The sequence below is a fragment of the Seriola lalandi genome, unplaced genomic scaffold (assembly GCF_002814215.2).
Source record: "Seriola lalandi dorsalis isolate HSWRI2012SDOR001 ecotype SW California unplaced genomic scaffold, Sedor1 jcf7180002054695, whole genome shotgun sequence".
Taxonomy (NCBI): domain Eukaryota; kingdom Metazoa; phylum Chordata; class Actinopteri; order Carangiformes; family Carangidae; genus Seriola; species Seriola lalandi.
Window position 1 is genome coordinate 272,263 of NW_019525248.1, and position 17,133 is coordinate 289,395.

Genomic DNA, 17,133 nt, shown 5'->3' on the forward strand with positions numbered 1-17,133 from the left:
GGGAAAACTATTCCACAGTCCATGTGCAGTGTTTGGAATTTCTTGGTAAGAGGTATTTATTGATAATCCACCTAGTAGCATGTTTCCTAATGAACTTTCCACAAGAGTGTAAAGTTGAGAGGGATGTTGCATTTATTATTTTACTATATGGACACTGTAACAGACATTGTAATGAAGATTGAAATCTTTATTTTTGTTGACAAGCTGTAAATAGCTAAAACATTTTAGTACACTGTGGTCCTGTGAATGACTTATACACTTCATATTATGACTTATGACATTAAACTTTCATATGTTGAGCACACCCTCAACATGATGAAATGTAAAAGAAAAAATCTTCACAATGGACATCATCATAAAGTCTTGTTTGTTGGTCAGTACCAGATATTTGGACACAGTCTTCTGAGGTTTACCGTGCACTAAGCCATAAAGTACATGTTAGGAGAAGTATAGCTTTAGGGATCAGAAGTTACATAATTCAGTCGTGTTTTCAGAGCCTAAGCCTTGTTGGTATGTTGTGATTTTGTTATGCACAGTTTCCAAATAATTACATAACTTTTATTTCACTCTACGGACTCAAAGTTAATTTGTTCTCCTTTTTTTCTTATAGTAAAAATGAATGGTGAGGGAGATTAACTATTGGTTATTTGTTATTAAATATGTTCTATTATTTATAAGATTAGTTTTTCCACAGAAACAGAGTATGCATTTAAATGGATTCTATTAATGAACCACGAGCACCGTTAAATATTAACATCCTTTTTTTTTTTTTGGACATGAAAAATGATTTACATTTAAAACTTAGAAAGGTCATATATCAGACCCGCCTTTAATCAAAATAAAACATTATAATCAAATTTTATCCATACTGTACCACAATACTTCCGTTAATCAGAAATGCAACTGTCACTAACCTGGTTCTCATTCATGTTGATTCTCCTCAGCGTCTCAGAGGTCTGCTCCGGTCGCTGTGCAGTCAGCAGGTGCAGTGCAGCGCAGTGAGTGGGCTGACTAATCCTACAGCTGACTACAAGAGTGTTATAGTGGACCTGCAGACAGAGCAGTTAGTTACTCAACAGAGAGATCAAAACAGTCTTAAGCCTCACTACAAGAGGTTGCAGCATGAGGGATTAGAGGAGTTTCAAACCTTATAGTCTTTTATTCCGGCAGCTCCATCACCCGCACTTGTGAATGCTTAAAACATACAGTGATTCTCACAAAACACACAGTACTTCAGTTTCTACAATTTATTAAATAGAAAGTACACAGGAGTGCTTCAAAAATAATTTTACATACAGCAAACAGCAATGTACCATTTTTAGCAACTGAGTCAGAGAGATGTGATTCCACTAATCTGTGAGGTCATGAGTTGCGGTATTGGAGATCGTGTACAGTCATCGTCGTGATAAAGACTGAATCCAGCGGTGGTGGAGCAAAACATTTTATTCAGATCATGGAGGAGATTTCAAATGTTTTACTTTAAACGAGTTAATGAAACATTTAAGGACACACATGATGTGTTTTTGTTTCAAGTATCAAACATAACAATCTGATTGCTGCATATCTGTACAAGGACATCTTGGTGTGTTCAACTGATCTACACTATATACAATATAACAAAATGTCTAGTTATTTTCCTTGAGTAACCTTTGACTACCTCTGCTCTCAACGGAGTGAATTTTAATAACATATTGATGCAATGTGACTAAATTATATTCTATATCTCATGTCGTTGTTTTATAAATGAAAAGCCAATTTTAAGACATAATTTTTTCATCAGAAACAAATTAAAAGAAAAATGTTGTTAGAATAAATTATTCAAAATTAGGAGAGAAATTCACAGAAGAGCCGTTGAAAAGGTAATATATTTAAATGTACGATTGTGCATGCTGTCGACTAATGTGGTTATGTTTTACTTCCTGACACTCATGTTGTGTTAAAACTGAATCAATATGGGAGGAAAAATAAAAACAAAATCCAGTTGGCAATGTACAATATTTACATAGTCACAGCTGGTTAATAAACAAATTAAGATCTGAGGCTTGAAAAGTGATGGGACTATTGGGAAAAAGCTGCCACCTCCTTCAGTCAAACTAGTGATTGACCAGTTCTTGTTATTAATGTGACAAACACATTTTCACTTTGACAAGCGCTCGTTAAAGTGAAAATGAAAATGTGTTTGTCAGAACAGGAAATTTTGCTTCACTTTATAACAACCGACAACAAAACAAAACAAAACAAAACAAAAAAAATTGCTTTTTTTTGTTATAAATTAACCTTTACAGAGAAAACTTCACACAACGAAAAATTGAGCCACTGGCAGATCTTACTCCACCTCGCTCTGGCTTTTTATCCCTCTTCCACCTCTGTAAAAATGTCGGTTAAGAAGTACTGAGACACACTGGTGGGCTCCTCCTCTGCAGAGCCGCTCTCCACGCAGTCACTTCCCTGGGAAGCTGAAACCTGCAACAAGGAAGAACAAAGGATCAGCTGTAATTAACTCCTTGTGTGTGTGTAAAAACTCTTTTAATTAAGACTCCTCTCCTGCCATCGCTGTAGCCTGCATGTCCTCCTTACCTCATCTGTGGACCGGGAAGTGCTAGGAGTTGAGTCTGAGCATAGTCGGTTGTGTTCAGGTGTCAGTTCAATATCCACCTCTGTTAGTGCTAATGAAGTGGTAGAGGGTGAGTGGGTGTCGTCTGGCAGCTGTGTCTGATTGGGTGTGGAAGCGAAATTGTGTGATGTTGAAGCTACAGGTGTCGCTGGAGTAGAGTGTTTTCTCGTTGTGCGAGGAGTTTTGACCTTAGGGCCCCTGGAAGCTGCGTCGCCTGGTGAAGGATCATTTAAAGGGGCAGCGCTGTTCGTGTCAGAGTGGAAAGAAAAGGAAATGTTTAGTTTTCTGCCAGGAAGTGGAAAATAAAAAAATGATAGTTTTTTCAGCCATGCTGCATTATCATGTTGTTCATTTCTTGTCTATCGTCACCATGAGGTCACACGTTTTATTTTGATAATGACAATCCCATCAGCCTCTACTGTGCTTGTGCAAATTAGCAAATGTTGCATGCTAAATCGCTAAAGTAAGAGTGAGCATTACCTGCTGACAATCATCAGTCATTGTAAGCATGTTAGCATGCAGATAGCAGTTAGCATTTAAGTACAGCCTCACAAAGCTGCTGGCAAGGCTGGAGGTTCCTTAGTTTTGTTTAAAAATGGGTTGATGGCAGTATGATTCAAGATGATGATAAAAGCACAGACCTTTCAATTATACTTCATTTCTTTTCCTCACCTATTCCCGACGCTGGTCGCCCTTGTCTTTGTAGTACGAGTTTGCGCTCCAGAGCTGCGATCCTCAGGGTCCTTCTCACCCGCCGGACCCTCCTTTTTAATGTTTACATGGTCACCGCTTCTTTTCTGTGGCTCAGCGTCAACCTCGTCATCTTGTTTTGCGGTTGCATCAGAGGTGTCCGGCTGCGTGGAAGCCCCGGGAAGTTCGGAGTCCCGGTCGGTGTTTGTAGCAAGGCTCTTGCCGGCGTGTTTCTTCCTTGTAGCATTGGGCTTAACCTGCAGTTTGGCTGGTTCAAAGAGAGACGGGTGTATGATGAAATAGATTTGTCCAGTTTACTGAGAGTGCATGTGATGAGCATGTGTTTATCCTTAGCATACCTCTTCTTCTAGTTAGTCTCTGCTTGGTGGGGGAGATTTCAGTCTCTTCATTTTTCTCTGCAGTCTCTGGTGATTCAGGTGGCTGGCACGTGGTACTCTCTGTTCCAAAAACACACCAAACCAACATCAACTATGAGTAATACAACATGAACCACTAATTTATATAATGTCTAACATATTAATAATGTAATCACTCTACCAGGTGGATCCACTGGATTCTCCGTGATCGAATCCTGGTGTGAGTTAAAAAAAAAAAGAAAACGTGTGACAAATACAGACATTTTATCGCACTGCAGATACAAGTGGTTCCTTACAACTTCACTCACTATATATGCAGCTGGGTCCGGCCCAGCATCTTTTACACCGACGTGGCCCACTTCACCACTCTCCTCCGTGCACATGAGCACAGGGACATCAGAGAGAGACCCCTCTCCCGCTGATGCCAAACTCTCTCCAGGAACACTGCTGAGGGGTGAAGGGGGTTGCAGAATCAGATACCAAACAAAATAAGCTCCATGCTCACCTGGATGACTAGCTGATAAAAGGCAGGCACAAACCTGCGGTGCTCTATCGATGCATCTGCTGCAGGAAGATAAGGGAGGGGCTCGGCTGCACTGTCCACCACCTGCCCTGATGAGCAGACTGGGATCTCAGTCAGTGAGAGGATGAAAAACGGTTCGTCTGGATCTGAAGGCACCTGCTCCGACAGCACTGAAGAGTGGGGACAAGAGAGGTTTTCACCAAAGTCATGGCGCATATACTGTGTGCAAACCACAGAGCTAATCATCTGATGTATGTTTGACTTACTCTCTGGAAATATGGTGAGACTTGGACGACTTTGGGTCCCCTCTATACTCAATGTTGATGTGCTCTAGGATTGAAAGAAAGAGAGAAAAACATTTCAGGATGAATCCTTGAATGTGGTAAGGGCTTCTTGACCACGGTTACACTCCATGCTTGTTCAAAGTTCTGTTAATCAGTGCAATGACTTTGTGTAGTGTTTCACTGGTACTTTACTGTAGAGCCGTGGTTCCCAACCTTTCTCGTCAGATGCAGCCCCACAGCCCCGTCAGATTAATTCAAGTACCCCTACCCCCATGAAACTACCTGTAATTATTTTAAACTGGATGTCGTTTACAACTATTAATCATATAAAAGTGGATGCTGTTAGCCTTCAATAATGCTTTCATGCAATTGTATCAACGCATTTATGTAATTACATTTCTACTAATTTCATATTTTCACATAACCACTGTCAACTGCAGAGGCACCCTTTGGAGTACAAGTATCTATACAATATAAAATTGATGATACATGATAAAGAAATTTTGTTCTGTGTTAATTAATATATTACCTGAGAAGAATGGTCCTGTGCTTGTGTCACACAACCCAGAGAGGATCCAGCATCATTTCTAGGGGAGTCATGCTGACTCAGTTGTTCAATGATTTCTGTTAAACAGCCCAGCAAGGACCCAGAATCATTTAGAGAGGACTCTTGGCTAATATGTGGTTCAACAGCTCCCTCTACTGGTTCCTGAATGTCAGGTTGGAGCTCACACACAGGTTCGTGAGAAACTGAAGCATGCACATCTTCTGAGTGACTACCAGAATCTGTGCAATTAGTAGAAGAAGAAGAAGAAGAACCATTAGTAGCAGTAATCCTCAAAAATCTGCTCAGCATTCATGGAGATACGGTAACTTTTATTTCAGGGGTGTCAGACCTGCTTCTGCTTGTGTTGTGCTCTGGACTTGTGGAGTTCCGCTGCTGGGTCCCAGGTTTGGTTTGGGTTTAATAAGCCTGCCTCTGGGAGTTTGAGGGGCTTTTGCATCTGCATCGTTAGCGCTTTAAGAGGGGAAATAAAAAGTTAAGAGAAACTTCTACTCATAATTCCTTTCAAACATAAGGTTGTAAATAAGACAACAGTATTTACATTGTCAATTTACTTTTAGAGGACAAAATGTTGACACAGACTCAGGAAAATATGACTCATGTCTTACGTCTGGGGAGATTGAGATTTGTCGTTTGATGTTTGATTAGTTTCCCTGGCTTCTGAATATTGTTGGGCTGCATCTTGACTTTTTACCTCAGAGTCACTCTCTGAACGTGGCTGAGGGCCACTTTCTTTTGGATCTGGTATGGAGGAAGCGCCAGCAGCCAATACAGGATTTATTTTTGACTCTGTGGAGCCCTCTTCAGAAGATTGAACGTCTGAAACTGCAGCTGGATCATCTGGTGGTTGGGTATTTGACTCTGAAACTCTAGTGGACACATCCCCACGTGAAGAAGGTCCAGCCTCAACCCCGTCATTATTTGACATTTTGTCCCCTGGGGAGTCCCTTTCAAAACTGGAATTCTCACTGCTTTTATTTTCAGGAACGGAGTCTGTCAACACTGACTGATTCTCAGCGACCAAAGATGCTGCCAGAGCATCATCAGAGGATGTATACTCATCATTTGTGCTTTCCAGTGTCCTCTCTGAATCCGAGCTGAGGTCTTTCTCTGCAAATTTCACTTCTGTTTGTGAATTGTCGACAGGTTGTTGTTCCGAAGTTACATGTGAAGAAGTGTCCGTATATTGTTGTTCAGAGGGTTTACTGATATTTTTTGGCTGCAATTTTGTCTGTGTAGTTCTGGTGGACGATCCTAAATTGGGTTTGACCTTGGGAAAGTGTCGTCTTCTTTGAGTTACAGCTGGTTTTGAACTCTCTGAGCTTGAGTTTAGTCCAACATCCGTCTTGTGTGCCACAGTTGAGGGCGATTCCTCTGCGGGTTTATCAGTCGTGCACAATTCCAACGATGGTACTGAAACTGAAGCAGTGTCAGTACTTTGACTTGGTTTTGTAGGAAGTGTGATACTGCAAATTGGCTGTTCTTCTACCGCTGCTATTGTACTGTCAGTTGATCCAGACTTTGAAATTGGGCTTGGGGGTCTCTCCACAAGCTGCATATGCGTCACAGGGTCTTTTGTGGTTTGAGGTTTAGACTGTGCAGTTCTTGCTGTTTGTGTTAGGTTTGGTTTGGGTTTGACTTTTTGAAATCGACCTTTCCTAGTCTGGCAAGTAGATGTGACTACACTCTCTGATTTCTGACTGACAGGTAAATCCTTTACAGGTGTAACACATGTAGCAGGTTGATCACTCCTCCATTGGACTGGGGCTGTGTCTTCCTCAACTTGAGATTCTCTGACGGCTGAGTCAGATGTCACCAGGTTATTACTACTCTCAGTCGTTTTACCGCAAGTTGTCCCTTTTTCATCTGTCGACTCAGAGGTTGACCCTGTGTCTCTACTACTGGGTTCAAAAAGGTCTTCAGAAAGGTTCTTGTTTTCTGAGGTGCTTTGATCTGATGTTGCTGTAACAGAGTACACCTGACCAACAAGTCCATCATCTGTCCTTCTCTCCTCAGTTGTAGACAGTTCTTGTGTGGGTGTAAGAGTAGAGCCCAAATCAAATGAAGCAGGACCAGTGCTTTGACTTGGGTTTTCAGGAGAGGTGTCACAAGTTGCTTCTGGTTCAACCTCAGGTATTGGTTTGTCAGGTACTTTGGAGACTGGAGTTGGGCTGGAGTCTTTCTCTAAAGGATCTTTTGCGGTTTGAGGTGTCGACCGAGCAGTTCTTGATGTCTTTGGTAGGTTTGGTTTAGGTTTGACTTTTTGCAGCCGACTCCTTCTGGACTGGCATGTAGATGTAGATGCGACTTCACTCTCCGATTTCTGACTGACAGGTAAATCCTCTACAGGTGTAACACATGTAGCAGGTTGAACACTGCTCTCTTGGACTGGGGTTGTGTCATGTCCAACCTCTGATTCTGTGACAGCTGAGTCGGATGTCACCAGGTTATTACTACTCTCAGTCGTTTCACCATGAGTTTTACTTTCTTCAAAAAGGTCTTCAGAAAGGTTCTGGTTTTCTGAGGTGCTCTGATCTGATGTTGCTGTAACAAAGTATACCTGACCAACAAGTCCATCATCTGTCCTACTCTCCTCAGTTGTAGACAGTTCATCTGTGGGTGTAAGAGTAGAGCCCAAGTCAAATGATGGTATACAAACTGATGCAGGACCAGTGCTTTGACTTGGGTTTTCAGGAGAGGTGTCACAAGTTGCTTCTGGTTCAACCTCAGGTATTGGTTTGTCAGGTACTTTGGAGACTGGAGTTGGGCTGGAGTCTTTCTCTAAAGGATCTTTTGTGGTTTGAGGTGTCAACCGAGCAGTTCTTGATGTCTTTGGTAGGTTTGGTTTAGGTTTGACTTTTTGCAGCCGACTCCTTCTGGACTGGCATGTAGATGTAGATGCGACTTCACTCTCCGATTTCTGACTGACAGGTACATCATCTACAGGTGTAACACATGTAACAGGTTGATCACTACTCTCTTGGACTGGGGCTGTGTCATGTCCAACCTCTGATTCTGTGAGAGCTGAGTCAGATGTCACCAGGTTATTACTACTCTCAGTCGTTTCACCATGAGTTTTACTTTCTTCAAAAAGGTCTTCAGAAAGGTTCTGGTTTTCTGAGGTGCTCTGATCTGATGTTGCTGTAACAAAGTATACCTGACCAACAAGTCCATCATCCGTCCTTCCCCCCTCAGTTGTAGACAGTTCATCTGTGGGTGTAAGAGTAGAGCCCAAGTCAAAGGATGGAGGACCAGTGCTTTGACTTGGGTTTTCAAGAGAGGTGTCACAAGTTGCTTCCAGTTCAACCCCTGTAATTGGTTTGTCATGGACTTTGGAGATTGGAGTTGGGTTGGCGTCTCTGCATTGACTCTGGTTTTCTGATGTTGTTGCACCTGACTCTACCTGACTGACGGTGTCACCTATTAACAACATTGGAGAATACTCTGGTGTCTTAGGGGCTGTTTCTTCAGGAGCTGATAGGGAGTCAGTGACTTGAATATTGGTTCCTTCTGTATTGCTGTCTTCAGCTATCTGTGCTGTTGACGTGTCTGGTGGGAATTTGGCTTGTGCGGTCCTTGAGGCTCGTCCAAGGTTAGGTTTAGGTTTCACCTTAGATAAGCGTCCTCTCCTGGTCTGTGGAGAATCTTTCTTTGAGCTCTCCGGACCTGACTGTAATTGAGGACTAGGGTCCATATCAGAAACAGTGCTCTGCTCGACACATATCTGATCACTGGTTTTAATAATGGAAAAATTATCCCCGTCTGTTGTGCTGTATTGTGGATCCACAGTAGCAACAGTCTCTGGTGTTTCTGTGACTCCATGACCAGACATAAGAGGAGTGGCACTGTTTTCCTCTTGCAGTGCAGCAGGCTTTGGTGCAGTTTCTTCTTCTAGGTGTTGTGTGGTTTCTATCACACTGACTGATGTTGTCCCTGCAATTTAACACAATGGCACATTTTAAAATTAGCATAATTTAATCTAAAACAAATGACAAAGAAGAACCAGAGAAATCTTGTTGCGTCTGTGTCTCTAACCTGTTATGTGATCTTGTGTGTCTAGTTGATTCTGTACTGACTGAGGCAGGTGAGTCAGGTTGCCAATGGTCAACAGGGTTTGAGCGGCCTCATTGTAGCTCTCGTCCTCCGACACTGAAACAAAAATACCACCCAAAAAAATGTATATTTGAATGAAATAAAAATCTCAAAATATGAGTAATCCACTGCAGCTGCTCATATGACCTCTCCGACATACCTTCTGTGTGTTCTGAAGAAAGGAAGTCTATAACATCCTGCAAGGGAAACAAATATATTTGAAGTAAAGGCTTCCCATATAAACCAGAAGTTGTGAAAAGATGCAATGTACATGGAAAACATATTACAATAGTCCAAGTTGCATTTCAGCTGATTACATCTGAACACACAGACCCAGCTCAGTAAAATATGAAATACCAAGGCTGCGTGCATCATTGTTCAAACTCAAATTTGTTGTTCTTTAATTAAAAACTGCAAAAAACTAAACTGAGCTGGGAATGAAGCCAATGTGATTGTGTGATCCAACCACAAACAAAACACATGCACAAAAACTGAAAAGAGGGAGACATCGTAAGAGAAGAATAAGATTATAAGATCTTATCAGTTTAGCTAAAACCAATACAGATCAGAGCTTTAAGATTAGATCTCAGAAATCATATCAAAATGTAACTGTAATTTAATTTCAGTGGTACTACAATTTAGACATAGGGCACTTACAACCAGCAGGTCCAATTGATGTTCACATGGTTCAGTTGTGCCTGTCTCATTTTGTGCCCGCTCGCAAGAGGCATCGGGGCAAAGTGCATCTTGGGAGATGCCCAACACATCAGGCATATTGGCCAAGATATCAAGCTACATGGGTGGGATGGAGGGGGGAGTCAGAATGGAGGGTGTGAATTATGGATTGCAAAAACCATGCACAAAGAAAAAAACGAATGCAAGAAAACGCATGTTATAAGAATTATGTGAAAAAATTAAAATAAAATTAATGGATGTTGTGCATCTGTGCAAGACATGATGTTTCTCATACCTCCTCCATAGTCTCTTCCACCTCTGAAATCACAGGCTGTGGGGAGCGCAGGCTGGCAGGCACGAACACAGGGGCAATGCTGTCCTTACTGGGGCTACATGCAGGGTGCTCCTCCTCCTCCTCAATCTCTTCATGATCCCGCTGCTTTTCATCCTCATCATCACTGTAATCTAACCGAGTGGCCCTGAGGGTCACTAGTTTGGGCTTTTTGGACTCTTGGGTTGATTTTTGTTTTGAAGATCTTCCCCTCTTGGCTGAGCATTTGGGTTTAGGCTTGGCAACAGAAGCAGTGGATCCCTCTGGTGAGCTGGGAGTGGGTTCAGTTGCAGAGGTGTGTGCATCTTCTTTGGCGGGGTAATTCAAGGGATTGATGGGTTTGGGCACTCTCCCATACCTACACAACACAATCACACAATAATGAGCCACTCATATCTTAACATATAATATCAAGTATTATATATATTATAAAGTCGTTTCTTTGGGAATTGGGAATGGGAATGGTTCTGGTTAAAATGTCAGAATGGGAGTCTTTCAATGAAGACATGAAATATTTTGTACCTGGTAGGTCTCGGATGTTGGACAGCGGCATCCTCTTCTTCAGAGGAAATGTCAGTATTGGCCGACTTCCTCTTATTGGCTTGTCTTGATGGTGATGAATCTTTATTCTCCTAAAAAGGTTTGCATAACTTTTAGTAAGGTTAAATAACAATGTGTAGAAAGATCTGTTGACTCTGAAATAATAACCTGTTCTTTAGAGGCTCCATCGCTCACACTCTCGTCCCCTTTGTCTGATGCAGTGTCTTTGGCCTTTGTGGAGGGTGGTGGGGCCTTTTTACCCCACTTCCTGCCCAAAGGCAGCAGTGGCTTTGGTGCTCTGCCTCGTGAGAGTTTAGCTGGCTTGATTGCGGTGTCCTTGGATGCATCCACACTGTCAGTCTTTTCAGACCTGATTATTAGGCAAAAACAGAGTATTTTAATTCTAACTTAAGATGCATAAATGTGCTTCCTTAACTTAAAAAAACATTTCGAAAGGTTCATTACATGTCTGGACTTGTACCGTCTTCGGGGAGCGCTGCCTCAGTGTGCTCAGGTGTGCAGGCCTCACCTGAGCATAAAAGACACAACATTAAGCTGCAAACAGCAATCAACCAGGGCAGAGCACACATGCAGAAACAGGGGTAACTCTTTTAAATCAGTTATTATTATTATATATTGGGTGAATCTACCACGGTTTCTAAGAATCAAGAACATTCTCATGAAGTAACGTACCTTGTTCACTGCTCTGTTCATCTGTTTTCTTTTTCTTCTCATTTGGCTCCTCGTTCATGGCAGCCTGTTTAGTCTTTCTTTTGCGTTGCCTCTTAGGCTTAGCAACAGGGGTTCCTCCTTCATTACAGAGATCCTCGTTCTCTTTCTCTCCCTCCTCCTCCTCATCCTCCAAGTCAGGGACTTCATTCTCATCTTCCTCATCTTCCTCCTCCACATCACTCAGTTTCTTTGCAGCTTTTTTACCTGCGGAAGGAACAAGAACACACACAAGGTTTTCTGAATCGAGACAAACTCGGACAGTAAGTTATGAAGAAGTAATACAACTCACTGAGTATTAGAGTTGATAAAAACATGGAAAGATAGTTACCCTTTGCCTTTCTCTTGTGCTTCTTGGGAGAGTTCTTCTCAGTGAGTTTCTTCAGTTTCTTCCTGTTTTTCTGAAACTCCAGAACTTTTTCTAGCAACTTAGAAAAATACTCTATGTCCAGCTTGCGCCTCTCTCCTACAAAACGATCGGTAGTAAGTAGATGTTACATCAAAATACACACAATACACAATTTAATGTCATATTTAACCAACTAAACAAAGTCCTAATAAATACTTACTGAAAGCTTTATCAATCCTCCAGGCGTTCTCTCGTTCTTCTTTTTTGAATTTGTTCTGGAAGTTTAAATCAGTGAAATTAACACAAACAGACATTTTTTTTATATATATCTACTGAGCAGTGAGATGATTCTTCATTATCACACATACATGAATATATATATATATATCTGTCGTCACCACTGACCTTTATCTCTGATCGAGCTCTGTGAGGAAACAGTTGACAAATCATGGAAAAGTCTGTCCCCACCATACTAATTGCCAGGAAGAACATGTCTGTCTCTGATGAAAACCAGCAAAAAAAAAAAAACAGACAAATTAAAACCAAATATATACAGGAACGCATCAGAGCAAAATGTGTGTTGTAAAGATATTGTAATTCAGAGTTTATGTCAACTCACCTTCACTGGACCAGGGTTTCGAATAGGTCCCTTTCCTGAAGCTCGAGTAAGTTGTAGTGGACCCACGCTCAAAGATAGGGTCTCGATCCTGTGCTGGGTTTGGTCCTTTCGCTCGCTGGACTTCCACCGTCAAGCTGAAGTAGAAAGGATATATTAAACTACCAATAATGTCCAACATCACAATAAGGTAGCAATGTTCATATTAATCCCATCTCTGGAGGACAGTTTGGATGCATTTGGAGACATTTTTAGTCAGAATATATAATAGACAATAATCGAACGAAGGGAAGCAGATAAACATGACAGAAAGCATTTTGTGGCCTATAAAAGTCCGCTGACCTCTCTTCATCAATGATCAGTGAGCCATCCTCTGCTACTTTGACCTGGGGAACCATGAGCGAATCATCCTGGTCCTCCTCCTCTGCCACCTCCTCTTCCTCCTCCCCCCTCGGGCTTGCCACTTTAGGGAGGTCTTCGGGTTCCTGCGCTCTCTCCGGAGACCTGCAGGGATTGCATTGCAAACATCAGGCAGAAAGAAAGGGTTTAGTGTGCAAGAACTACGGATATAAATAGGGAAAGTCAGAATGAAGCTAATAATGTATGTATCATTATGTACAATATCAATAAAACTTTAAATGAAAGAGATTGTAAAATGATGATGGAATAAACTTACTCTTCTCTTACTGGTGAAGGTGGAACCACAGTCTCATTCTCCTGAACCGACTCCTCTAAACTAGATCTGGAAAAATTGCAAATTACAGTCACATAAGACAAGGAACCATAAAAAACTAAAAAATTCTTGTCAAATAAGACCGATGAGAAATCAATAGAAAACATTATCTGTGGGAGGTAAGGGTTAATTGTTACACAAGCTTGACAAAATTGCCGACGAGACACTTACGTCATGGGGTTGGACAGTGGCAGGTAACGGATAAGGTCCCTCATGGTCATTTTGGCAGGATCTAAAGTATATTCCTTTGGACGTGTCTTAGCTTTCTTGAGTTTCTACAACATCAAATTATACCACTCCTTTAATTCAATGAATCAAAAATATATATCTAATAGTATACATTTAATCAATATGTTAATAAACTTAGAAAGGAGTGAGAGTGAGGATAAATATGCTCGCAGAATAATCTGAACTCACCTTTTCTTTGTGTCTCTCCTGTTTGAGCAACTCTCTGAGCTTTTGGGCCTTCGCCAGTCTCTGTAAGTCAGACGGGTCATTCAGGAGTCTACTCAAGGAGAACGCCGATGGTGACAGTGAAAGTCCGCTCTTTAATGACACGAGAGTCTTGGCCTTCTCCGATATTTCAACAGCTTCTTTGTCTGGTAGAGAGGGGGGTACTTTGTCAGATGGTCTGGGAGGAACGTCTTTTCCTCGAGTGCCTGACTTGCTTTCTAATTGTTTGCCGCTGTCTGTTGGCAGGTTGGTTTGTTCTGGTGATTCCTCAGCCTGAGGGACAGCTGAAGGTCCTGGGGAGTCAGACGGTATCGGGGTGGGTGGAGGTTGCACTTTGGGCTGCTTACTCTCTCCTGAAGGCCTTCGTCGTTTGGGGGACTGGAGTCCTTGAGGGACTGCTGCAGCACCAGTTTGGCTGGATGTTGTTGGCTTATCAAGGTGTGAGACGGGGACTTCAACGGGAGTTTCAGAGACCGCCTTGACAGGAGACTTTGGTGTCCGAGAAAGGACAGAGGTGCGCCCTGGGGCCACTTTGGGCTTGACAGAAAACCGCTTCCTTCTCTGGACTGCAGCTGAGGAGCTGGTACCTTCCCCGTTTTGGTCATTGCCATCTCTAAAAACAGTAGCAAGAGTAGTAAGAATAGTTGTTTTCTGTCATGCATAACATAAGTAGTAGTTTAAAAGCTGTGTAATTACTCACCCAGGGGCTGTAGGTTTTTCTGATGGAGTCACAACAGTCTTGGTATCTGTCACAGCAGGAGGAGGGCTGCTCTCACTGACGTCTCTGGGGGTCTCACTGGCCTCCTGATTTGCTGGAGGGGCTTCCTGAGGTGCTGCTGCTGCTGCTGTTCTCCCTGCCGTACTGACATTGGGCCGAAAACTAAATCTTGATCGGCGAAACATTTTGCCCTGAAAAAATACAGGAAGTCAAAGCTGCATCAATATTCCAACAGTAGAATCTGATACTCAGCTAAAAGTGAAGCATTAGTGACTATGAGCTTTACATAGAACAACTGACACATGTGCAGATTTTTCTCCGCCAGCAACTTTAATAGTTTAATTTAATCAGATACTGACTGTCAGTTACAATTTTTTTGACACAGAGTTTCAATGTGCAAAACTCTAAATGCAAAGAGCTAAACTAACCTTTAAACTCAAAATGCTGTCCTTACGTATGTTGCCTATCAAGTATCACTGCTCATTACTAAACTATCAAGTGATTATTGTGAAATATCGAGGTTAGGGTTTGGTGTCTTAAATGAAAATAAACTTTGTAGTTAATAAATTAATGAAAACCGATGACCTGAAGTGCTCTTGACTACATCATACACGCTTACAGTTTTACAGTATATTCTAATGACAGAATGAAAATAATCTTCTGCATTACAAATACTGACGTCTGCATTTTTTGGTTGCTATTTGTATTATCTAAAAGAAAATAACAAATGCAGTCTCTGGATGAGAATTAATTACAGATATTTACAGGCTTTTAAAAATAATGCCATGAATACCTTAAAGTACGGTAAAGAAAAACAAAAACAGAATCTAGTCATGGAGTTAATAATAATAACAATAATAATGATTAAGACAGATAGGGGTGGTCCAAGCATCTTGGAGAATTTGCCAGTTATTCTGTGCATTTAAGTTGTAGGCATGTAATCCCAGACTGACCCCATGATACTGACATCAGCGCTCCTCAAGACTATGGATAGATAGATAGATAGATAGATAGATAGATAGATATTTGGGGTCGTTTGCATGCTGCAGAATGAATCCCTGGTGCTATAAGAATCTAAACATCCCAAACACAGTAATGTAACTCCTGATATAGATATCAGGGGTCTTGAAAACATACCTAGGGAGATTTGCTAACCCCAACCTGTGTTGTTATTGTTGGACAGGAGGATGATAAAGCACCAGCATTTATACCAGGAATACGTTAATTTGTGTAATGTGCTATTGTGCACACCTCAGCAAGTGACGGGACTGACAGGACCGGTCGCGGTGACAGCCGGGAAGCCGTTAAGTCTGACCGTGAAACAAAAAACACAAGGAAATGTCGCCGGAAGTTTAACAACACAAAGGCACGTTATTCAAACGAGTGCAAGACGTAGAGAAAACGCCCCATGACACTAATGCAAGTCAAAAAGTACTCAAACATAACCACCAAACTCGCATGACACGACTTGGGCAATGCGAGTCGTCCAGAGTCGGACCGTCCCGTTGTTAATGTTGAGAAGCTGAAGCGGCTTCTGTTGTCGTTACGTTGCGTCTACGTGTGTTGTTTCGCTTGCAAAAACGTACCTGTTCAAGAATGTGTCGCCTGCTTGGAGAAACAAGCTTCCATTTATCGACGACGAGTGATAAATAGCGGACTCCATGCAACCATTAGTCCGCCATGTTTTTTTTTTGTTTTTTTTTGGTGACGCGTTATTTTCGTGAGAATGAAAGGGCTCATGGGAAATGTAGTCAGGTTGCAGCAAAGCGCTAGATGAGGCAAGATCACACAGTGAATAGGTAAGACTGGCCCTTAATTTCTGGAGGAATCTGAGCATTACCCCGGATGTTTTCCCAAAAGCCCCGAATCTTATATGAAGTTTATTATAAGATTATTTATAACTTCAGCTTGGTGTCATTTCCTGTCAGTTTCTCTGACTGGACCGGCAAATCAACGGAGCTCTATTAGTACTGTATTGGGGAATTAACCATTTATATTATCATTTACTTTTGGCAAGCTGGGCTAGCCATAAGGGGAAATGAGGGTATGGAGATAGATTTTGTCTCAATATTATTCTTTGAACTGATTGACAATCAGAGTAAATGTGTGATCTGTAAATATAAAACACCTTCTACAAAATACGAAAAACGCATTTGTAAACTCTCAAAAATGTCTTGCAAATATAAAACGGATCCACAAACAAACTTCACGAATAAAAAACTAATCTGTGAATACATTTGTAAATTAATTTACAAATAAATGAAAAGCATTAGTGAATATCTTCCCTAATATTTACAACTTTCAAACAAACATCTTTAAATCAATTAATTTTTTTCTCTACGCTTTTGGATTTGCAGTTTTCAGACAAACCTCCTGCCCGTCTGAACAAAAAGCGACTTGTATCAGAAAACTAGAAAATTCGTCCGTCCAAATATTCACCAGTTTATTCTGGGGCAGCAGAAGCAGTCAGCAGAACATATCCCGGGACAGATGAGATAGAGCTGAGAGAGTGAAAGAAGAATAAAAAGAGGAGGGAATGAGAACAGACTGATCAGCAGTAGATCAAATAAAATACTGTCTGATAATATTACAGTACATGACCATGTTGTTTATCCTATGATGCTATTCTTTAAAGAAATTTAATATCATTAGAGTAAATGTTCTTCTATAATATTCAGTTCAGAGTCGTGAAGATGTTTACTTGTCTTTGTTGTGGATCCATGTCTGCTCAGTTAGAGCAGCAAATATTATTATGGCCTGGATTTAAATGTAGATGTTGTCTTCTAAATATTAAATCTGTGAACTCTCCTCCAGCATAGTGTGACAAAAATAGGTGTCAACATT

The 17,133-nt window shown here is 41.4% G+C and overlaps 1 protein-coding gene across 3 annotated transcripts; it reads right to left on the minus strand.

Moving 5' to 3' along the window:
- Positions 1-1,232: 1,232 nt before the first annotated feature.
- LOC111668070 (uncharacterized) lies at positions 1,233-16,103 on the minus strand. Of its 3 annotated transcripts, none has more exons than XM_023424009.2 (29): positions 15,876-16,103; positions 14,272-14,480; positions 13,536-14,184; positions 13,290-13,393; positions 13,062-13,127; positions 12,728-12,889; positions 12,389-12,522; positions 12,175-12,269; positions 11,990-12,044; positions 11,752-11,886; positions 11,385-11,627; positions 11,157-11,220; positions 10,860-11,061; positions 10,674-10,783; positions 10,116-10,509; positions 9,803-9,937; positions 9,306-9,342; positions 9,089-9,202; positions 5,662-8,986; positions 5,385-5,506; positions 5,018-5,274; positions 4,471-4,534; positions 4,221-4,374; positions 3,990-4,125; positions 3,863-3,896; positions 3,664-3,762; positions 3,287-3,572; positions 2,578-2,857; positions 1,233-2,463 (listed from the first exon to the last, which is right to left on the minus strand). In XM_023424009.2, the coding sequence occupies exons 2-29, from the start codon at positions 14,472-14,474 to the stop codon at positions 2,350-2,352; spliced, it is 7,773 nt and encodes a 2,590-aa protein (XP_023279777.1). In that variant the 5' UTR covers positions 14,475-14,480; positions 15,876-16,103; the 3' UTR covers positions 1,233-2,349. The 3 variants fall into 3 exon arrangements, with proteins under 3 accessions (XP_023279777.1, XP_023279776.1, XP_023279778.1); XM_023424008.2 differs by having other exon boundaries at positions 3,990-4,128; XM_023424010.2 differs by lacking the exon at positions 9,803-9,937 and having other exon boundaries at positions 3,990-4,128.
- Between the last annotated feature and the right edge of the window lie 1,030 nt (positions 16,104-17,133).